We start from the raw sequence: 24,188 nt of genomic DNA, 5'->3' as shown, positions 1-24,188 counted from the left end.
CACCACCCCACGTTGGACCTTCGCTGCACCGCCGCCCACCAGCCTCACGCCGTCGTTTCCCTTGAGCCGCGCCGCTGGCCCGGCCTGGTCCTGACCTCGGGGACCTGCCGTGGTTCATGCCACCCATGCCCGCGCCACCCCTATCGGACCTTTGCTGTGCCGCCGTTGCCCTCGGGTCGCGCCGCTGCCCCCGCCATCGTTGCCCTCGGGTCGTGCCCCGACCTCAGGGACCTGCTCCGGGCCGCGTCACCAGCGTCGCCGCACCAGGAGCTCGCCGTCGAGATCATTCGCTGTTGTGGCTACGTCATCGATGCGCTCAGGACCACGAGCAGCGGCCCAAATCAGGATGGAGGTAGAAAAAATACCTGATTAGTGGGGCCTACGTGGAAGCAAGGTGAGGAAGGCAGGCCTAGGTGGGCCGCTAGAGCGGAGGGAGCTGGCCCATTAATGCATGTACTGGGCTGGCCTACCAATAGTGGAATGGAGCTATACATTACCCAAATATGATGGAGTAAAATTGTTGAAGTGAAGCTGATTTTTTTTTAGTGAAGTGCTCCCAAGCAAACTCTTAATCTAAAAAAATGAATTGCTTAACTGGTGAAGAGAAAGGTTTGGAGCCGACGATGGGATCCCATGCGTTCTGTACATTTGCCAATATGGACCGACGCTGAGCACCGGGTTCCGTTCCATGGCTTGTAGCATCTTCAAAAAAGAGTGCCAGGTGCAAACGGCCCCGCTCGATCTATGGCAATGATTGAAATATCGAGCGTGTAAAGCAAAGGGTGTTTGGATTCAAGTACAATGTTCAAAAGTGCTAAACTTTGGCACTAGCGTATCCAAACAGATAAACTAATGTAATGAGCTAACTTTTAACCAAGATTTAAGAACTTCAGCAAGAATATAAATACTAATAGATGTTAATATTTAGCCCTTAATTTTAGCTCATCCAAACATCATACCTTTAATCAGAAGGGAAGGGACTCCCGGTCCGATGATGGGAGCCATTCAGTGCAAGATTTAAAACATTATGCTGAAATTTCATCAACGAATCCGCGCCCCACCGCGAGAGACGATCCGATCCCGACATGAGTTGGCAGCAAGGTTCGCTACACGTGCAGAACATATACGCATCGGCAACTGAAGTCATTCAGTACTGATTAACTGGCATTGGGGATAGTAAACTACTCCCTCCGTCGCAATCCATTCTAAATTATTAGTCATTTTAGCCTTCTAGATCTATAACATTTACTATACATCTAAATATATATTATATCTATCTAAACGTATAGTAAAATTAATATATCTAGAATCTAGAAAAACCAAAACAACTAATAATTTAGAATGGAGGGTAATAATTTAGGATGGAGTAGGATGTTAAAACGACTAATAATTTAGGATGGAGGGTAATAATTTAGAATGGAGTAGGATGTTTCCGAGGGCCATGTCCTAATCAGACTATCCTCCGGTCATGGTACATCAGACCATAAGGTTTGCAAAACAAGATGCAACACGGCAGCATATAAAGTGAGAAATGTACTCATCAGGGTAAAAGGCAGCGAGGTAAAAAGCACTTGACAAAGTAGCTGCCTAATTGTGCCGATAAATGTTTATTAACATGAGATCACAACGTTTCATTCCATTTCGGCAATGACAACGTTTAACAGGAAAAATCAAGCCAAAATAATCCCTCCTCAAAAAGGTTGCAGTTCACGACTTCAGCCCTGATCCGAAATCCGTAAAAGAGCACCGCTCATCTTGTAAAAAAGAAACTTCAGACTGATACACTAGAGAGTCACTTGACGGATGCTTTTACAGCCTTCTCTGCCGCATCATCAAGATCTTCTGCAGTGATCAGTGTCATTCCACTTTCCTGCAATACAAACATTACGATCACCAATGCACCACGAATGTTTCAGATAACAATTCACAGTTTCAGCACTCAGATAACAATTCACAGTTTCAGCACGTGCAGACTACACCACTATTATAACCAGCTCTTACCTTAAGAATCCTCTTTCCTTGGTCCACATTAGTGCCTTCTAGCCGAACAACAACAGGCACCTTCAGGTCAACCTGTCAAGGGATTTGAAAATGAATAAGGTACAAGAGGTAGCCGGAGAGCATTAATTAACAAGGACACTTCAACTCAAGGAACATGATGGAAATGTGAGGAAAATGAAATTAATTCAAAGACCATGTTGGCAAAAAAAAAAAAAACCTCCAAACGATTATACACCAGACAAGAAAAAGATTACAATAAATCGTCACACTTTCATTTAACAGGAACTACAAGGAAATCATCTCCAGCAACCACACCTCACTACAAACAAGACTGTTAAAAATATAAAACCAAACTAAATTAAGGAAAACACTTGATGAGATATCACAAATTCTTCGAGAAGAAACTTTACACATAAAAAACAAGCACTTTTTTGGGGTCCCTATATCTTTGCAAGAGGACCACATCAATGAATTCATGTTAATTTAATCATGAAATATCAAGACAGAGAGAAACAAGATTGAAATAAATATTCACTTTGTACAGTTGTGCTGTATGGACAGTAATTTCTCAAAACAGAGACATGCAAATGAATTAAATTACAGGAAAATAAAGAAGTTCTTCGAAATGACTGCTGTTGCACAAATACCATTCTTGGAAAAGAATATGCCAAAATTATCAGGACTAAGGGCAGACAAAATGTACCTGTTTAGCAGCATTTACAATTCCACTTGCTATCACATCACATTTCATGATGCCCCCAAAAATGTTCACTAGAATTGCCTTCACTCTATCATCTGAAGTCAGGATCTTAAATGCTTCCACAACCTGGATAGAAAATTTATCAAGACATGCAGTGTTGAAATTGATGCGGCAAAGCAAACTACAATGCAAAAAAATACACCATGTTTTAAGAAGGATCACGATGAGTTCCCATGTCTATCAGGTGGTGATGTAGCTTTGCAATCTACCGAGAATAAAAAAGAAGGATCAAACATTAACATGGTAACCCTTTATACCTGACCCTCTGATGCACTTCCACCAACATCAAGGAAATTGGCAGGTGTACCACCATGCAACTTGATAATGTCCATGGTAGCCATCGCCAATCCTGCTCCATTCACCATGCAACCAATCTCTCCATCAAGACCAATGTAGTTCAAATCTGCTTTGGCAGCAGCAACCTGTACAGGTAGTGGTGCCAGTTCTCAGAAAAGGGGCTTAAAGGAAGAAAGACGTGAACATACGCCTTCGAAGAGAACTCGACAGAATAGGAGAAAAACAATGAAGGATGAGAATGACAAGCAATTCTATACCTCCCTGGGGTCTTCTTGAGTTGTATCACGCAGGGCAAATATTTCTTTCTGTCTAAATGCAGCATTATCATCAAAGTTCAACTTTGCATCAGCAGCAACAAGCTTGTTGTCAGCTGTCTCCGCAAGAGGATTTATCTACCCACATTAAGCATCCAAATTAGAAGAAATGCAAATCATAAGATAAGCAATCAAAATGAGAACCTTTTCTCACTGCATACCTCCAGCAGTGTGCAATCACACTTGCAGAAAAGTTCATAGAGCTTCTTAATCTGTTCTATAGAAGACTGCCTGTCTGCTGCCTTCAGCGCAAGGCCATCAACAACTTTAGCTGCATCCTCATCTGTGATTCCTTTGAATACATCAATAGGAACCTGAAATTCCAATTGATTGAATTTCAACAAACAAAAATATCATCATGTTAGGAACATAATTTTGAGAAACATGTAAATGACATAAAGAGGCATATTGAGCCCACAATCGAATTAGGGAACTTAACCTTAATAATCATGTCAGGATACTTCTCTGCGAGATCTTCAATACTGGTTCCTCCCTTGCTGCAAGCAATAATGAGCTGAAATGGAAGATGGAAGATCAGCAATGAGCAATAGGAAAAAATAACCTGACAAAACATATCATCTGATTTCATAAAAGAGACTGACAATTTGCATTAGGTTACAAGAGATTTAGTTGATTCAGCCATCGACATGCACCAACATATTTAATCGTAGAAAAGGGTAGCTAATGGAAATTATAAAATGGAGTGCATCATAAAGTGTACTCTCAGATAAACAGCATACCGGACCAGCAGATTTCCTGTCAAGGGTGATGGCAAAGTACATCTCGTTAGTAAGTGACAGTTTCTCACACAAGTAGACCTGTCCAAGAGAATGGAAAAGTATCAGGAGCACAGTTTTGATTCGCAAAAGGTACTGCTACTAAAACATACAAGGTAATGAGTATAATAGAAGTATACTGTATACAGGCATACAGCATAGTAGCATGACAACGAAAGTGTGTTAAGATCTCTCAAATTGAAAATTGAAATGCAATATCTTCTATTGTATTTTAAAATTATTAATTATGAAATGCATGAAAACGTTAAGGTGGCGTTTGGTAAGTGGGAAATAAAGATTGGGACAGGGAGATGAGAGGTGGGATAGATTTTATCCTTTGTTTGGATGATGGGATTGGGAAATGAATAAAGTTTGGGATAGGGAAACCAAGCAGCCTTTTCCCGGCTATCTTATCCCAGCGGGAGGGGTGGGTTATCGCTGGGAAATGAGGTGCCCCGGTCAATGCGAGCGACGAGGCGTGAGCGCTGCTCATCTAGCCGTGCCTAGGGCCCACTACTGGTCTCGCCGTGCCGGCCACCAATGAATCACTTGCAGCACACAGCGCACGTAGGGGGCTGCTGGGGACGCTGCTCATCTCGCTGCGCCGACTGCCGAAGCTGCCACGCCACGCGGTAAGTTGGTTTGACGATGCCACTGGCCGCCGCAGCTGCCTTGCCATGTGGGGAGTTGGTTTGGCGTTGCCCCTGCCCGTCTCGCCGCGCAGGCAGCCGGAGCCGGCGCTACAGCCGCTCGTCTTGCGCGCGGGCCGTCAAAATCGACGATTGATTTGGCCACCTCTGCTTGGTGATGGGATGGAGCCGCTGCTCGGCTCACACAACACGCTCCTGTTGCGAGCCGGCAGCAATCCAGCATTGAGTTCTGAGCTTGATTGAATGATGTATCACAGCTCCGATTTGAGATGGTCATCTGGCACAGTGACAAACTCCACCATGGCCGGTCCCAAGCCCGGGTAAAGGAGGAGGGTTGTGTTAAGGCTTGGCGAGCCAACGTAAAAACCTTGCCACTCTTATGGAGATGAAACCCAAGAGAAAACTGTTGGGGCGTAACCCTCTTAGCGACGCGTCATATCGAAACCCGGATATGGTGTTAAGTGAGCAAGGATCGGGTCGTCACCCTCGTGGCGCGCCATGTCTTGATCTGGATACGGTGTCAAGTGAGCAAGGATCGAGTCGTCGCTTCCTCAGTGGCGCGCTACATCGGCGCCCGGGTGTAGTGAGAAGTGAGCAAGGGTCTTCGCATCTGACTCGGCGGGTATGAAGGGCAAGGAAGCTAGTCGAGCCAACTAGGATTCGTCTAGGCAGTTGGAACGTAGGGTCCCTTACGGGTAGGTTAAGAGAGTTAGTTGATTCAGCGATTAGGAGGCGTGTAAATATTCTATGCGTTCAGGAGACTAAATGGAAGGGCCAGAAGACAAATGACTTTCCGATTAAGATAGGACTACATCAAGGATCAGCTTTGAGCCCGTATCTTTTTGCCCTAGTGATGGATGAGGTCACAAGAGACATACAAGTTGATATTCCTTGGTGTATGCTTTTCGCTGATGATGTCGCGTTAGTTGATGAAAGCCGTGCGGGAGTGAATAGAAAGCTGGAGTTGTGGCGGCAAACGCTAGAGTCCAAAGGTTTTAGACTTAGTAGGACTAAAACTGAGTATATGAGGTGTGACTTCGGTGCCACTCATGAGGGAGATGTTAGTTTGGAAGGCCAAGTAGTGCCCAAAAGGGATACCTTTCGATATTTGGGATCGATGCTACAGAGAGATGAAGATATTGATGAGGATGTTAGTCATAGAATCAAAGCGGGATGGATGAAGTGGCACCAAGCATCTGGCGTCCTTTGTGACAAGAAGGTACCTCAGAAGTTAAAAGGCAAGTTTTATAGAACGGCGATTAGACCGGCAATGTTGTATGGTGCGGAATGTTGGCCTACAAAAAGACAGCACGTCCAACAATTAATTGTTGCAGAAATGCGCGTGTTGCGTTGGATTTGTGAGCATACAAGGATGGATCGAGTTCGAAATGATGATATACGGGATAGGCTAGGGATAGCACCAATTGAAGAAAAGCTTATCCAACACCGGCTGAGATGGTTTGGACATGTCCAACGGAGACCGCCAGAGGCACCAGTGCATAGTGGTATCCTAAAGCACGACGGTAATATGAGGAGAGGCAGGGCCGGCCGAAGTTGACATGGTAAGAAACAATTAGAAGAGACTTGAAATACTGGAGTATACCTAGAGATTTGTCCTTGGATAGGAGTGCTTGGAAAGCCGCAATTCTCGTGCCAGAACCATGAATAATGGTCTTTGTTGGGTTTCAACTCTAGCCTACCCCAACTTGCTTGGGATTAAAAGGCTTTGTTGAAGTTGATGTTGATCTGGCACAGTGACAGTAGCTGGATAAAAGCAATTTCCACCACTGGAGGAATCATTTATTCTGGTTTTTTATTTTTTATTATGGGACCCACCACATAACCCTAACCCAATCCCATGAAGCCAAACGTGGGAAAAAGAAAAAAATAGTTCTATCCTTATACCATACCCACTCACATATCCCATGAAATTTCCCTATCCCTATCCCAAGTCTCATCCAAACGCCACCTAATTGGGGGGGGGGGGAGCTAAGAATCAGATACATGTACAGGGAATGGCCTCAAAAGATAATTCTCTCCCTATAATAAATATTGTCGTGGTGTGGCAAACCACAGCCGGGTGGCGGAATGCACCCGCCTAAGCCCAGAGGGTGAGTACTCGGGGGTTAGCTAGCGACTAGTTCGATCTCGCTCAAGAACACGATGAACACAGCCGGGTTAGAGTGGTTCGGGCCGCCGGAGCGTAATACCCTACGTCCACTGTGTGTTGTATTGCTCAAGTCTGGAAGAGCTTGGAGCTGAGTCCAGCCTGCGTCTGTGCGAGTTCTGGATGATCTCCTCTGTGCAGCGAGCGCCTCCCCTTTATATCTCAAGGGAGGCGCGTACATGGCTGCTGGGTCCCCGACAGGTGGGCCCAACGATGTAGTATAAAATAACGTACTGTTCATACATTATGGCGTCGCAGGCGAAGGAGATCTCTCTCCTGGATTTCCTTGCCTGCTATTGGAATCCCCCGTTCAGCATGTCCAGGCGCTGTCTTGTCGAAACGGCGCCAGGCGTAGCTAGCGGCGTCGCCTGCCACGTAGTTGAACGGGCCGCGTAGCTTGCGGCGTAGGCGGCATAATGGAAAAGTGCCGTGCCGTCGTATCCAATTAATGCAGCAGACGGCCCTGCGCGGGTGTTGCACAGGCGGCTGCACTGTGTACCTCGGTAAAATGCGGTCTACAGTGAGGCCTGACAAAAGCTGCCCCGCGTGCCGCGGCGGCAGGGCACGCCTCAACCACCCGCATTGAATGTGGTGGGTGGGCCAGTCTTCCAGCGGAAGACTGACGCCTGCGCCCGCGGAATACGTGGTGGCTCCGGACCCCCCCCCCCCCGGTGGTATGTTAGCTCTACGCGCGTGGGAGGTCCGGACGGGCGTGAGGAGGTCCCGGACCCCTATGGGAGGTCCGGGATCTCGGTGGTTGGCTCGGAGCTACCCTTCCTCGGGGACACGTGGCGTCTCCGGACCCGTCCCAGAGCGGGGAGCGGATCCGGGGCCGTTGGCCCGGTGAGGTAAGAGCCTGACCTGTGGCCCCCGGTTGCTCCGCCCTTTACTGCGTAGTTACGGATGACTACGCGGGTCCTGCCTTGCTGCAGTAGAAGTGGGTACCCCTGCTACAGGGTACCGACAAATATGTCACTCCGCAAAATTGCCACAAATTATAAGATAGAATTTTGACTACAAAAATATATGAAAATATGATATTTATAAGAAAAACGCTAACATATAATAGAAGTACTTCCCATGATGAAACTAATATTATCAATCAAATTTCTCAATCTACTTAGTTCTTTATGTATTTATTAATGCTGAAAAAGTTTGAGCAGAATCCTAAAATGACTTATATTTACAACTGGAAGGAGTACTTTATAATGTGCCACGGTTTTGATAATATTTCACATGAATGTAAGAAGATTGGAGAATGAAGAACAATTGGATAAATGTGGTTTTGTTAATCTGCCACAGTTTTGTTAATGTTTCACAGGAATTGAAAACGTTCTTACAGTAAGCTGAATAAGACAAGTCTGAACCTCTTGTTATTGATACCATGGAAGGGCCAAACTTGCTAAATGCTAAGTGAAAAGATGGTTTACAAAGAATCTGGCAAGGTCAAGATCATAAAATAATAGGTAAACATGCATACAGGCTGAGAATTAGTTTCTAGCAGAGTGATACTGAAAATGGTAAAAAGGCAGAGTGAAACACAATTTAAACAGAACATACAAGCAAAAAAACAGCTTAAGTTCGCAAGTTCAAACCTTGCTCACAATCTTTCCCTCTGGGCCAGTTTGTTTCGTGACCAGAATCTGGCCCAGCATTTTACCTGTAGAAGAATACCAGTACAACTCACTCAGTGTACATATATCAATTGACTTGCACAAACTAGTAGCGGACACCGAAGTCAGAGGAATACAACACACAAAACCAATCAACCAATACAGTCGAAGGAACACGCAAAGGAATCCTTAAAATTTGCAATACATGTAAGAATACAGTTACCTATACAGGTTGCAATATTCCTAATGCAGACATGTTTAAGTTAAATGTGAAGGTATCAAAGTAATCATGCTCACTTCATACGAGCAGAATTTTCATGACAGCAAATTCAGCAGTCAGCACCAAAGAAAACATTAAAGTGCATGAGATCAGAAATTAAGAAAGTGTTTTTCTTCATGTGCGTAGGAGTGCCAAAAAAGATGATCATAAACAAAGGAACTCAAACTGTAATGACAAAACACAGAAGCCACTATCATACATACCAACAAAAAAAATGTGTAAGTAATCTCAGGAATTCTAGGAATAAATGATATACATATATACATATTTTTATGCAGCAAGGCAGCAATACATAATGAGTCTATGTACTCGCTATGAACACACTTACTTGCAATTCCTTCAGCTTCCTCAGCCTTAACAATATGAACACCACCTTTCAGCCCACTCTTGAAAGTGCCCAGCCCGCGGCCTCCAGCAAGGATTTGACTCTTAACAACTATCTGCAATGGAAATATTCTGAGTATGAAAACGTGGCTAAACTGCAAATTATGAAATGTCTAATCTTCTCTTAGATTAACAAGATAGCAGACGCTAAGCTATATAAATGTGTACTGCTACTCCAAATTATGAATATTCCTCAACTATTTCATAAGAAGCACGCATGCTTCAGAAAGGTTAGAAAGATAGCAAGTAGCTGTGAGCACAAGCAGCATCTAAAATTACTCAAGGGTCACGGCACCTAAGGCTGTGCCATGACTCCATTTGCACGAATATATACTGATATAATTGTAACTGATCTATGCCGAATACTATTTACCCCTACCAACTATGAAAATCGCCTTAAAAACAGCCCCTTAATAAACTACATCATCATTAAAAATACCAATTATCATAGATTTCTATCAATGCACCACCTGCTCAGTACAAATTCGAAGTAAACTACAGTCTGGTCTAGCATAGAAATGACTGCCAGACCCTATCCATGGGCAGCTGGTCACAAAAAAAAAATCCATGCGCGGCTGGCCTTTTGCATCCATGAGTGTAAGATGAAATAACATAAGGAAGCTGTGGCATCGTCACCTCTTTCTCGCTGGGGAATACGTTCTTCAAGGCGTCCTTGACCTCCTGCACGGACCCAGCCGCCGCCCCCCTTGGCACGTTGATCCCGTACTTCCCCATCAACTCCACGCCCTGCAGAACGACACAATCCCTAATCCGTCAGCCCAACCTCCAGAACAGCACCAATAAATCCCACGAAACCGGACGAAAATGGGAGGGCAAACTGCGGGATCTGGGGGCGCGATGGCACCTGGTACTCGTGGATGTTGAGGCGGCGGAGCTGCTGGTGCTGCCATCTCCCGGCGACGGAGAGGGCGCGGGATGCAAGCTTCCCGAGCGATCCGCGAACCATGGCTGCGGCGACCTGGGCGGGGCTGGCTCCTCCGATCCGGGAACCCTACAGGCGTGGAAGGGAGACGCTTCCTGTGCGGTTCCCTCTTTTTTCCCCTTTCACCCTTTTCACAGGATTTTCTCTTTCGTTTTCTTTCTTGCGCAAGGGGGGGTGCGGCGGCGGCGCTGTGGCCTGTGGGCCGGGGGCAGTAGACTAGTCACTAGTACACGTCCAAGGGAGAATGGTTTTCAATGTTTGACATGTGGGCCCCCGCAACGTGGGGTACAGATGTCATAGAAACAGGCCAGCGGGAGGTGCAATAAACGGTTCAGAGGTTTGACTGGATTTAGTATTATTGGGCCGCGAGGCCCATACGTTTGATGTACGGTGGTAAGGACCAGCCCATATAACCGCACAAATGGGTCAATGACGACGGCGGCTGTCTTCTCAAACTTTTGTTCGGGTGGACTCTGTTCTTTTTCCTCCTAATTGTTTAGTTCGCGAATTTTTTTTGAATTTGGCTACCGTACCATTTTCATTTTTCATCATTTACAGTTAAATTATATAATTAATTATTTTTTAAAATTATATTTAATGTTTCATGCATGTGTCTAAAAATTTGATGTGACAAAAAAATTTTAAAAAAATTTGGAACTAAACATGGCCTCGGCAGGTGCCTCGCACTCGCAGGCACACCGTACCCAGCACACGCAAAGCCTTGCAAGCCAGAGAGGCGTGTCGCTGAGGTTTGGCCGTGTGCGGGCACACCGGTGGCCAAAAAAAAAACGGCAGCCAGGCCGGGCTGGTGTGCTGAACCTGTCTGAAGTCAGTTTGACTGTTTGAGCATCCATTCGTTTTTTTTAGAAAAAAAAGGAGTGCTCCCGCTTTATTTCACCGAAACAAAGCACAAGGTTCAAGGTTCGGATTTGCAGTTCACACAGCAAGAAAAGGAGATCATCCTCCAGGTAAAACGCCACCCAAAAGCATCCATTCTTTTCATGGAGCAAATCTCATTGGTGATGGCGTGATGCTAGATCGCCATAGTCTGATGATAATAGGTTCCACTGCATTCAACAGCATTATCTGTAGTAGAGACACGGTATAAGCATGATGCCGCTTAACTTTTGTTTCTTCAATTATTTTATGACTAAAACTTTTAAGCTTAGATTACAAGCAGCATTCCGGTTCTTCAGCCTGCGGCGGCCACGACGGCGGCTCCCCTACTCCTTGACTCTGAAGCACCAGCCCTTGTAGCCCCTGGGGCAGCAGCAGCACCTCGCCATGTCGCCGGTGGCCGCGTTCGGCAGGGCGAAGTCGTAGCGGCTGAACCCGCTGGCCAGGCACACGTCCTTGCAGAGGTGGTCGCTCCACCCGTTGTTGCGGTGGCAGGGCCTCGTCGGCAGCATGTCCGGGTCCGTCACCGTGGCGCCCGGCTCCGTCCGCGCCGCACCTGCACACACGCACACGGCGAAGGCGGCTGAACCGGTCAGTCTCCGGCGCGCACGGAACCGCGTGCAAGGCCCGTCACGCTCGTAAGCGTGGCGCCGGGAGAGGAGAGATCGGAGATGGGACGGAGACCTGCGGCGACGACGAGGGCCAGGAGGCAGGCGGCGACGAACGTGTTCAGAGCGGATGCAGCCATGTCGACCGGTTGGGTTCTCTGCTCTGCAACTCTGCGATGAGCTTGTGGTTTGCGAGGGGTGCTGGGACTGGCCTGTGGAGGATGCTGCGTTTTATAGGCCTGTCCCTGGAATATTTGATGTATAAAGGATAAAAGGATATTCATGCAGCCAGGGCCCAGGGAAAAGCGTATCCAACTTCCCAAGGATGGATTCCCATATCCTCTGGCTTTTGCTCGGAAGTGATGAGATCAGTGTGCTATTACCAGTCCATGGTTGGATTCATTTTAGTCCGTTACCTTCGGCAATTAAGTGGCTGCATTTTGGCTTATGCATAACAACTGGACCGATCGAGTGAACGGCGTGTGTAAAAAAAAAAATGAGGACCCCTGAAAGGCTGCTAATCCGTGCGTGCAGAGAGAGCTAACCATGCATATTTTTGTGATGACAGTCAATTTCCTTCTTTCGCCAACAAATTGAGAAATAAATTTGCATCTGAAATTTTGAACCAAACGAAATGGACAGATATAACTCTCTAATTTTGAAAAAAATGGAAATTTGCACCCCTTTTTTCGCCAAAACTTCACATGGTAATCAAGTGTAGTTCTGAAAAAAAAATTGCATATTTTTGGGACAAAATTTTTAACAAAGATTGTCCTGAAAGCTATATAAAAAAATTAGTGCAAAAAGATAGAGATGGCAAAGGGTGCAATCCCCTCGATGGTCATTAACACGTTTTTCAGTCCTTTTTTTGTCTTTTCACTGCTTCTGTCTTCCCCCTAAAAGTTAGAGATAGATAAATAGTAGATAGAGATAGAATAGAGATAGAAAAATAACCGTATATTTAGAGAACAATATAAATAGATATGTAGAGAAATAATGATTGTAAAGTACCAATAGGTACTTTCAGGTGCTTTTGCCTTGAAATATTTTCTAGCCGTTGATCAATGGAAGGTATTTACAAAAATTAAATTAAATTAGTATTCAATCTCATTTTTTGATACTTGGTCCCACATTTTTGAACCACCAGATACTTTTGTTTAGGTACTTTCAGATACTTCCTACCTTGACCACCGTACAATTCTATCAGATGGATGGCCCTTATATTATTCAATCATTGTAAAAATTCTCAAAAGAATATAGAGTTAGAAATAGTTTTTTCTCATCGATCTTCCTCAAAAGATAGAGATAGGTAGATACATAGAAATAGAAAGATAGTCAATCATATAGAAAGAAAACAATAGAAACGAGGAGTAAGAAAAAAATTAATAAAGCATAATGCTTGGTCCTTAACTGGATTTGCTTATATGCACGGTGATATTGATACAAACCATCTCATGAGATAACCCCAACCCGAGAGGATACAATTGCGATGGAAGATTTTATGCAAAGCATGAATACGATGAGAAGGGTGATTTCTAATTTCGATTGTGACTTATTATAAGAATGCTGACGATGGATTCTTAAAGAACTTTCATCACATTGGTTGCTTAAGAATTAAGAGCTTTTAGTTCATCACAATGGTGAAGATTGTCTCACGGTGTTATTTCAAGTTATAAGAAATAGTTGTTTGTGCAACATTGGTCATTTTAAGAAAAGTTAGTCTTTAGCATAGCCGAACAGGTTTGTTTTTAAGCAAATCAGAACCCCTGGTGATGCAAAGTGCACCTTAAACTGGTCCGAGCCATTCAACAATTAAGTATGCGTAGTAGACAAATAGCCAAATAGGTATACCGTACCATTTAACTTTTTATTCACTTATTTTCCTTGCATTATATGCGTTTTGGTCTTTTAGCACGAGACAACGCTCACTGGCCGCAACGGCTGCACTAGCCGTGAGAGTACTGTACTACTCGCCTGGATGTTGAGGATCCCTTGGCCGTGTTCCATTTGTTGAAATCGTAGCGTCTGGAACCGTTGGCTAAGCTGTAACGAACATCCTTTTTACAATCGTGAACTCGAAAAAACATTTAAAGCGAGCATACCCAAACTGTGGATTTCCATGTCCGACCAATGCTGCGGGTTGCATCACTTGGATTTTCCCCTCTTTTTTTGAGAGGAAGTTGGATTTTTCGACTGAATGAATAAATAAATGCTGCACTAGTTTCAGACTTTCAGTAGTGCGACAACTGGGTCGAACCTGCGACGTGCAACCCGACAGCGAAGGAATGCATAGTTTGGTAAATATCACGACTTTTTTTATCAAGGAATCTTACATACATGGTGTATTAACACAAAGTCTATTTGTAAAATATTTTTACAGATAGGTGCAAATTTGCGAGCCGAATCTAATGAGGCTAATTTAATTATGATTAGATACAGCAATCATACTTTAATCATCCTCTAGTCATACGATCAAATGTCTCGTTAGATACAACAACTGCTACAGTACCATGGTTGCGGAGGTGGTTTTGTAATTAGATTTTATTTAATATCTCTAATTAATAGTCAAAACTACGAAAAAATTAACAAATTTTTTTCCCGCCCAAACCAAACATGGCCGAACATTGCTTCATTGCTTTTGTGCGCGCGTCTCGCTTGTACGAAATGAGTTTGAGATTGGGCCTAGCTGGCTTCGTTCGGCGAGTCAAACATCTTGATAGGCTTTTGCCTAGTGAAAAAGGAGAGAACTTCAGCCCAAGCTCCCTTTATCCCGGACACGAGCCCAGCCCAAACTCTCGACGCAGTGACTATTCTACCCTAACATCTTGTCCACAACCATCAAACAACCCTTTACCACACCGCTGCCGCACTGCCTCACCGAGTCGCCGTAGAACCAACGTGATGGCATTTTCGTTATTTCGGGGAGGTTCAATGGCCAAAGCTGACCTATCTGCATATAAATATGAGACCACCCGCTCCCATCCGGACTCCTGCCCCCATTCTCCCGTCCCCCCGCGGCCACACGCCCTCCCCTCCCCTTCTCTCTCCCACGAGATACCGTTTCGTTTGAATTCCGTGCGCGAATTTACGAAACTGCCCCGGGCGGGACCCACGCCGCCCACGCTCCCTTTGTCTCCGGCTCCACCGCTTCCCTTTTCTCTTTCCCTCATTTTATTTAGCTGCCCCCCACCGATCGCCGTCGTGCGATTCCGTCCCCTTGCGTGGCGGTGGGGCGCATCCGGGCCGTCGAGCTGTCGATCCGCGCGGCGATGCAGGCGCCACGTGGCGGAGGTGGCTTCCTCGGGAAGCGGAAGGAGCGCGAGTACTACCCGCCATACCCCTCGGCCTCGTCGTCGGAGCAGGCGGTGCTGCTCCAGCGGCCGCCGCAGCCGTTCGCTAGGCCCGACCCGCGCGCCGGCAGGCCGGATCGCGCCGCGGCGGCGAGGCTTGGCGCCAGGCCGCCGCTCCCTCACCCGGGTGCTGCGGGGCCCCAGGCCGCCGGCGGCAACAAGCTGCTGGCCGGGTACCTGGCGCACGAGTTCCTGCGGCGCGGCACGCTCCTCGGCGAGCGGAGGCTGGAGCCGCCGGGGCCGGGCCGGAAGGAGAAGGAGCCCGCCCTCGCCGTCCCCGCGCCCGAGCCGAGCAGGCGCTACGCGGAGGTTTCGCGGCTGCTCATGGCGGGCGGGGCCCGCATCCCCGGCGTCGTCAACCCCTCGCAGCTCGGCCGCTGGCTCCGGATTAAGGAGTGATCGGCCGGCCATGCCGTGAGGCCTCAGGGGGAACGCGCGGCGGCGCGGCATTGCCTGCTGGCTCGCCTCCGGCGGCCGATCAACCCGAAGAACAGCGGATGCTTGTGGACACAGCAAGTGGGTTTGTCCTGTCCTTTTCCCTTCGCATTTCTCGTGTGGTAATTAGCGAATCATTTCCCCTTGTCAAAAATCTTAGTGTAGTTGTCGGATGAGAAAATGGAAGAACTGCTGCTACTAGCTTTTGCCGCTTCCATTACTCTGGAAATCCTCTGCACCGGCAAAAAAAAAAAGCTGTGATGATTTGCCTAGATAAATCAACCGTCGGTGTAAAAAAATGATATGCTATGGAAGTAGCTTGTGGAGTACACTAATGTTTCTATTACGACCAGTGTATAATTTGGTTGGTGCCATCAGTGCCTTGTCTGCGTAGCTAAAATCCAACTGCGTGCTACCCATATTTTGGAGCAAGGAGCGCTGGCGATGGCAATTATTTGCCGCGATTAGCCCTGCAAACGGACCTTTGCTTGCGCAGGTCTCTCATCTCGATCTGTGTTCCTTCCGTGTTTCGTTGAGTAATAAATACGGTGCGTTTGTTGCCATCTTGGGTTCTCCAAATTTGCAGACTCTGGTGTGTGTGGTATGGTTTCGGCCATTGGATCCATGGATAGGAACTTGCTAATCCAATCGACATCTCGGTCGTCCCGGAATTCTGCTTTGCCTTCGTCGATTCCGTGAGGTATCATAATCCATCTCGTCCCGGAGTAAGAAATAGTACTATTTGTTACTGCCATTTTTGGCAGTTCATGAAGATTGAAGTATTGAACTTGACCTGTTTCCCCCAAAATAAAAAAGGCAGAGTAATCCATGGTTCCGGTCTTCACGGTTCTCATTCTTCTTCCTTCGTGTCCCCTGAAGAGAAAGTCCGTGTTCTCGAATGTTCCGCTCTGCGCGTTGTCAATGCCATGACAGCCACCATTAAACTATGCGTAGTCAAACCAGAGGAACTCTTCGTAGTTTGATTTGTTCTGCATCAGCTCTAGAAAGCACAGTGTATATACAGTGATACACACGTTAAAATTACCAATTTACTATCTACTTTAAAAAAACAATTTACTATGTACTACTCTGTTGATTCTGATTTGCTGCACTTCAGCAATGGCCGTCTTTGGTTGTAACAGTAAAAATTTCGCGAAAAGAGAATTATGTATGTATGGAGTATTAAATGTAGTCTATTTGTAAAAAAAATTTAGAGATAGATGTAACTTTTAAAGCCGAATCTAATGAGTCTAATTAATACATGATTAAATACAGTAATGCTACAGTGATTATGCTCTAATTATCATCGAATTATGCAGTCAAATGCCTCATTAGGTACAATATTGCTACAGTACCATAGTTGTGGAGTTGTTTTTTGTAATTAGACTTAATTTAATACCTCTAATTAATGGTCAAAGTTGCAAAAAGTTTCCATCAAAATTTTTTCACCGCTAACCAAACACAGCCAAAACTAGTTCAGAACAGAGGTCGGCCTTTAGGCATCGGCACCGCTTTAAGCTCTTTCACCTCGGATGCAAGCAAAAGCAATCTAATCCACATCCACTCGACCTTTTGATCCGTGTCATTCTCATCCGAGCCACTCAAAGTCCCCTTTTGCCGAGACGATATGCTCGAGCGTCGCCGCATGGCTTTCGGGCGTCCAGCCCAATCTTTCCCATTTCCATCCGGGTCGAGCCAGCCGGCTCACGCGGCAAGATCATCGGGCAAGATCACGAGTCCTTTCCATACAAGCAGCGGAGCTTGCAAGGCTTGCAGCAGGAGTAGTGGTTGGCCTTGCCCAATTACCCTTCCCGACAGCGACGTGAGAGGCGGGAAGAACTAGAGGACGACGCGTTGGCCGGGGTGATGCTGATGGACCGAGACGGCGAGACAGACAGCTGCCGATGAATGGACTGGACGGAGCAAGCAGATATGATGTGAAAGAACCATGGCTGCTGTTTTCTGCTTGAGGGTGTGTTTAGTTCCCACAAAATTTCCAAACTTTCCAAATTTTTCATCACATCTCCTATTACATCGAAACATTAAATATCACTGTAGCATAACTGTAGCCAATCATCAATTAATTATTGTCATTAGATTCGTCGCGAAAAGCTATACCCATCCCTAAAAAAATTTTACAAATAGATTTAATTTAGCACTACATGTATGCGAGATTTTTTTTTTAAAGCGTGCATTCTAGAATTCTAGAATAACCAAACAAGGCAATGGAGGTAAACACGGAAAAATGACGCATAGCATGTAGGGTCTTCCGGAACACTGGCGTTTGCGTATATTGGCATTCATACATATGCTGAAGTATTTTAAATCTTAATTAAAGTTTAGATATTCTATTAACACTTCTAGTTGGATGCTAGTGCTAAAGTTTGCTATTTTTATCTATTAGTACTTGGATCTAAATAGACTCTGAATCCCCTAGCCAAGAAGAAAGAAATAAGGGCTTGTTTGGCAGGATTCTAAATCCTACAAAAACAGCTCCGGCTGTGGTTTCTCTGGTGAAGCGGGTTCTCGGATGAAGTTGGAGCTATTTTAAAAAAAATATTTAGCAAAATGGTTTCTCTGTTTTGATTCTAGCTTTGCTTCCACCGAGGTGGAAGCTGTCCATGAAGTTGGTGAATCTACGATTTTACGGTTTCACCACGCCAGTGAAAACCGAAAATAGTTTCATGCCCAGCTTCACCACAGAAGCCGGTCCGAAAAAATAGCTCCAGCTTCGACTAAAGTCCTTCCAAACACGCCCTAAATACGCCCTAAATGTACATAGCAGCATCAGGCAGATCGACATCACAACGCATGCATGGTTCTTTTCACTATCTGAGAAATGCCATGGCAGTGCGGATGGGCCTCTGACCCAATGGTAACTCCCGAGGATGGGAGGCTGCGAGGGTTCGAGCCCCCGTCCCGCACCGGGTGCTGACGCCGTGTGCGTGTGTGCGTGGGTGTGGTGTGCTTAACCTCGGTATAGCGCGTTCTAATTATTCGGGCAGCTTCGTCTGTATTGAGTTTGGTTAATGTAGGCGTCTAAAATCTTATATGACTCCACAGTGCTCTGGGTGTTTTGGAAAAAAAAATGCCATGGCAGTGGGCATCATTCCGCTATAAATTTCGTTGGTTCGGGTCGTTGGGTGACCGTCGTGGTAGGATGCAGTCAGTCATGTGGTACTCCTGTCACCTACTATACAGCTGTAGACAGAAATTTGCAATTTATTTAAGCATGGTTCGAAGCACTTTCGTAGTTCATTTATGTCACGTTGACTGCGTTCGGCTGGTCTCCAGCTCTCCAGTGCTATAGTTTTTTTCTCCCACATCGCTCTAGTTCCAGCCTTCAGCCACCAGTCAGGTAATAGTATTTTTCTCTCACACCATTCCAGCTTCAGCCTCCAATTCCAGTCTGCCGAAGTGGTTAAGAGGACAAAAGAAAGCCACTAGTCTATTTTTGTTTGGAGCTAAGTACCTTGGACGCGTCAGCCTGCGGTTTCATAATTCTCTTTCCACGAAACGTCTTGGTGCTCTTTATGGACTGATGCCAAGACAGTACTATCGCTAAGTGCTTTGGGCAAGCCATCAACGTCCACCGTGATGGCCGGCTCAGAGTAGCTGATGACCCACCGGTGTCAGTTGGGTCGTTGTATTTGGCAGTGTTTAGATCCTGGAAAAGTAGGAAAAAAGTCACATCGCAAACGGTAGCACATTGTATTACTTTTTGTTTGTTTGTAGTAAATATTGTCCTACCATGATCTAACTAGGCTCAAAAGATTCGTCTCGCAACGTACATCAAAACTATGCAATTAATTTTTTTATTTACCTACATTTAGTACTACATGCATAAATCATTTGCTATATTTAATGTTTTAATGCGATGGAGACGTGATGGAAAGTTTGAATTTGGGGGGATTGTTGATCTAAACACACCCTTTGGCTCGATTCTGCACTCCATGTTCGGAAGCTTTGCTGGCTTTAGATCGTCTGTCTGTCGTCTGCACCACACCTGGGACAGTTTTAGGAAGCATCTAGTGGTAGGAGTACAGGCAAACACGGTAAGGTTTGAAATGGTCACGAATGACATAGGCCCTGTTTAGTTCCACCCCGTAAACACAAAATTTTATGAAGGAATCTTGCTAATTTGAAGTACTAAATGAAGTCTATTTACAAAACTTTTTGCATGGATGGTCTGTAAATCGCGGGATGAATCTAATGAGCCTACTTAATCCATGATTTACAACAGTGATGCTACAGTAACAAACCACTAATTATTGATTAATCATGGATTAATTAGCATCATTAGATTCGTCTCGCGATTTACAACCCATCCATGCAAAAAAATTTGTAAATAGACTTCATTTACTACTTCAAATTGAGAAGATTCCGATGCAAATTTTTTTTGCCTTTACAGGCCTCACGAACTAAACACGGCCATAATGAGTGCATAAACACGGCCATAATGAGTGCAGCAAATACACGACAGCCAGCATTTGTTTCGACGTTTTAGTAGTTACCAGCCGCAGGGAGAGTCTAGAGTTCAGTAATCGCTCGCAGTTCCAAAGGTAACATTAGAAGTGTAACGATGAGAAGACAATGTCAACGCCGCCGCAGCAGCTGTTCCAATGTACGCAGGGTCGAGAGGGCAGCTCCATGGCCTTGGCAGTGCGCAGCAGCATACTCCACACTTGGGCCAGTTTGGTTTCCTGGAATGCTAGGAAATTAATATTTTAACCGTTAATTACGATGTTAAATTAAGTCAGTTTACAAAACCAACTCTAAAACTCTGCTCTAGAAACCCTAAAGAATCTAACGAGATCTTTGATCGCGTAATTAGAAGATGGTTACTATAACATCACTGTATGCAATCATCAATTAATTACTGTCATTAGATTCGTTGCGAAAAGTTACATTCATTTTTGAAAAAAATTTATAAATAAATTTTATTTAGTACTCTATGTATATAAAATTTATTTTTCGACTCGTGTTTTAGGAAGTACTACAAGTAAACAAACAGGACCATGGGCTAGGGCCTTGGCTGGGCTGGGCCCTCGAGATGCATCATGTCTCGTCTCTCGTGTCCACACGGCATCGAGCCATCGATCATATGGGCGCCACCGCTCCGAACTTTACATCGAGCACGTGTAAAATCGTTTTGATCATTTAAAAAACAGTGTAAATGGTCGTGTATATACCAATTTTTTAATAAACGATGAGTGACCGACCATTTAATGTTTAGACTAACATTGTTTGCTAGGTGATCAATCCGAGCTTAGTTCAAGGTTTGCTTATACATGTATAGTGTGAGTGAGGTATGTATAGAATAGATGTACGTGCGTATATGTATAAATACTACGGCTATATCTAGATGAGAGGCTTAAAAATAGACACTATTACAGAACGGGCCATTTGTCCCGGTTCCAAAGAGCCATTTGTCCCGGTTTTAGAACCGGGATTCGGCTGCCGGGACAAAAGCTCTGGGTGGTAGAACCGGGACAAAATATTTTTTGCGCCCTACGGGATTCGAACCCAAGACCTATTGCCTGGCGCATGACTTCTTTGCCAACTCACCTAAGTATTACATGTGACTCAGTAAAGAATAACTTTCTTTTAAACTAACACGTAACACGTGGAGGAGTCTTTTGTCCGGGTTGGTAACACCAACCGGGACAAAAGAGTCCTTTAGTCCTTGTTGTTGCCACCAACCGAGGCAAAAGGGTCACCCCACCAACCGGGACAAAGGATTGGGCCTTTTATCCCGGGTGGAGCCACCAACCGGGACAAAAGAGGGTCCTTTTGTCCCGGTTGATGCCTCCAACCGGGACAAAGGACCTCTGTCCCACCGCTGGCCCGGCTAGCCGTTGGACCCGGGATAAAAGCCATTTTTTATCCCGGGCCCAAAAACAGCCGGGATAAATAGTCTGAAATAAAAGATTATTTTATAGTAATGAGATTACGATGAAGTGATCGACCAGACGACCACTGCCGAGCAGCGAAAGGAGAATTTGGCCGTCGGCGGCTGCCATGCCACCGCCACGGTCAACCAAAGACTTCCGACTAATGCGAATCGTTGCAGAGTCCTAGACGTGATAGTCGCGCCTCCATGGGCCATGGCGGCATGGAAGTGGATCGCTTCTGCCGGTCCAGTCACCATCCGACTTGGTTGGGTCACGAAGAACTGATATACAGGGTAGCTAGGGATGGAGGGAATGCACAAAGGCACACGACGAATCGACGATGTTGTGCTTCCTCCGGGGAACGGTACAGTGGCGATTACGCGAATGGAGACTTGAAGATGCGAGTTGCGAGTAGTCATGCAAATGGGTTAGAAACTAAATTATATCCACATTAATTCATTCTCATGAGACAAATTAATATTACCCATTCCACTCTAAACCACCACAACCATACGCAAATCCAACTCACACATTTCAGCTTATAATATAATAAGTTATTAGTCAAACTATTGTTACACCTCAATAAGAACCTGTTTTTTCAAAAAAATTATTGCGTAGGTTTTGCCACATTGTTTGCACACAATAGCTACCAGTCATACCGAGTCGATCATCTTCAAAAAAATTATTTAATTTATTTCGATAAAATTTTATAGTGTAAACGCAAGACTTTATTATCAGGATCCGGCTCTTTATGTGGGGCCCAAATGTAGCTCTAGCCATACTTCTTTTCACAGAGTAGCTGTCAGTCATATTGAGTCATATCCAATAAATTTCGGTCACTATCGATAAAATTTTATAGTGTGAACCCACGGTTTTATTTTCAGGATCCGCCTCTTGACGTGGGGGCTATCTGTAATTCTAGTCACACTGCTTTGCATGGAGTAGCTGCTAGTCATACTAAGCTACCTCTAACAAATTTTAGTCAAGTTTGATAAATGTTTATAGTCTGAACGCGAGGTTTGATTTCCAGGATCCGACTCTTGACGTGAGGCCCACTTGTAATTCTAGCCACACTGCTTTGCACAGAGTAGCTGCCTGTCATACTGAGTCATCTCCAATAAATTTCAGTTAATTTCAATAAAATTTTATAGGGTGAACATGAGGTTTGCACAAAGTAGCTGCTAGTCATATTGAGTCATTTTTAATAAATTTCAGTCGGTTTTGATAAAGTTCTATAGTATGAACGTGAGATTTTATTTCCAGAGTCCGCCTCTTAATATGGAACTGAAATTGTAGCCCATCCTAACCTCATCCCAATCGCATTTACATAGAATCTGCTCCGCCAACAGTTCATTTTAACTCATCCAAATACACTCTATATTAAAATTCAATTCATTAAACCTATTTCAACATAATCTATTTGCAGGATTTGTTACGAGGAGGTAACTGGAGCGCAGCGGTGGATCCAACAACTCAACGATTGGGAATTAATGCGGTAGTGGATTTGGGAGTTCGTTAGGAGGATAATGTTGAAGCAACTCGTAGTGGCGAATGGTGGTGTTGATGAAACAATGATAGCGAGGCGACGTGTCGGGAGAAATTTGTAGCTAGAGCCCGTCATCTGCAGAGCCACGGTGATTTTTTTTATGTGAAGAAGAATGACGACGTAAATATTTTCGGTCCGGCTGATTATTTTGGGATGACAGCTCTTTTTGCTTTTGTTTCGGTGAAATGGAGCAGGGCAATCTTGCCTGTTTTTTTCTAAAACATTATTTTGGGATGACAGTGCCTGTGCATAGCATAATCATAGGCAGCTATAAAAGGGTGCTGCCTTGGGGCAGAGTCTATTTGAAGTCAACAACTAGTGGAGCAAGTAATCGTGGTTACCATACGCACAAACAACAAAGTGAGCCGCTTATGGTTATTATTTTTAGAAGCTACTCCCTCCGTTCTGAAATGTAAGTCATCCTAGCTTTTTTCAGACATATTAAGAAGATTGAGAAATGTCGCATGTACCCCTCATCAAGTGCACAGTTAAGTTGCTGGTTCCTTAATTTTAGGCGACCCTTTGATTTGCCACACCAGAATCAAAGAGATTATCTTTCCTATATTTACTCCCTTGGCCCCCCGAAATAATGTTTCTTTACAAATCCTTTATTTAGGCGCTGGGAACAGGGGCGCCTGGGAACAGGGGCGGTGGGAGGATAAGGAGAATAAATGGCAGTGCAGAAAACAAGATAGTAAGTTGACTGTTTCTTTGCCTAAAATTCTAGAATGACTTACATTTGGGTACAAAATTTGAACTCTCTAATGTCCTAGATTTCAGAAGAGGGAGTATTTCTATATGTTGTTCCGTATGCAAGCCACCCCTTGCGATACTCGGGCTAAGTAGAAGCCAATATAAGGCCTAGGAAATAGGGTGTCTCTTCCTTGATATATTTGGTCATATATCAAGGGAAAGCTTCTAAATACCATAGTCTCCCAATAAGAAGTACTCTCTTCGTCCCAAAATAAATGTAATTTTAAGACCGAACACGTAAATCAATACTAGGTGCAAATTATCAAATTGCCCCTTGTCTTTTGTAAGAAAATCTAGACATTGGCCTGTCTTTTGTACGAGAAGTTTTCGGAGACTTTTGTCAATTGGGGTTGTTAGGTCAAAATTGCATTATTTGTGAGACAAATTTTGAACCATAAAATTGTATTTATTTTGGAGCGGAGGGAGTAGAAGCTCTAGCTTTATAAGTTCAGCTAAGATAAAACGATATGGAGGGTATGTGGCACCACATAAAAAAAAAACCCGAAGGAACGAGTAGAAG

The 24,188-nt window shown here is 44.9% G+C and overlaps 2 protein-coding genes across 2 annotated transcripts; one reads left to right on the top strand and one right to left on the bottom strand.

The window, feature by feature from the left end:
* Positions 1-1,518: 1,518 nt before the first annotated feature.
* Positions 1,519-10,351, bottom strand: LOC120656484 (succinate--CoA ligase [ADP-forming] subunit beta, mitochondrial-like). Its single transcript, XM_039934582.1, has 12 exons — positions 10,108-10,351; positions 9,879-9,989; positions 9,187-9,298; positions 8,561-8,625; positions 4,113-4,190; positions 3,812-3,886; positions 3,534-3,686; positions 3,316-3,450; positions 3,019-3,183; positions 2,705-2,827; positions 2,002-2,073; positions 1,519-1,870 (listed from the first exon to the last, which is right to left on the bottom strand). Exons 1-12 carry the CDS (start codon positions 10,207-10,209, stop codon positions 1,793-1,795), a joined length of 1,269 nt encoding a protein of 422 aa, XP_039790516.1. The 5' UTR covers positions 10,210-10,351; the 3' UTR covers positions 1,519-1,792.
* A 4,341-nt stretch (positions 10,352-14,692) lies between these two features.
* LOC120656482 lies at positions 14,693-15,849 on the top strand. Its single transcript, XM_039934581.1, has one exon. The coding sequence runs from the start codon at positions 14,960-14,962 to the stop codon at positions 15,437-15,439; it is 480 nt and encodes a 159-aa protein (XP_039790515.1). The 5' UTR covers positions 14,693-14,959; the 3' UTR covers positions 15,440-15,849.
* The last annotated feature ends 8,339 nt before the right edge of the window (positions 15,850-24,188 follow it).

The sequence above is a fragment of the Panicum virgatum genome, chromosome 1N (assembly GCF_016808335.1).
Source record: "Panicum virgatum strain AP13 chromosome 1N, P.virgatum_v5, whole genome shotgun sequence".
NCBI lineage: Eukaryota > Viridiplantae > Streptophyta > Magnoliopsida > Poales > Poaceae > Panicum > Panicum virgatum.
Note: the sequence above shows the minus strand (reverse complement) of the source record. Positions and strands in the feature narration are given on the sequence as shown.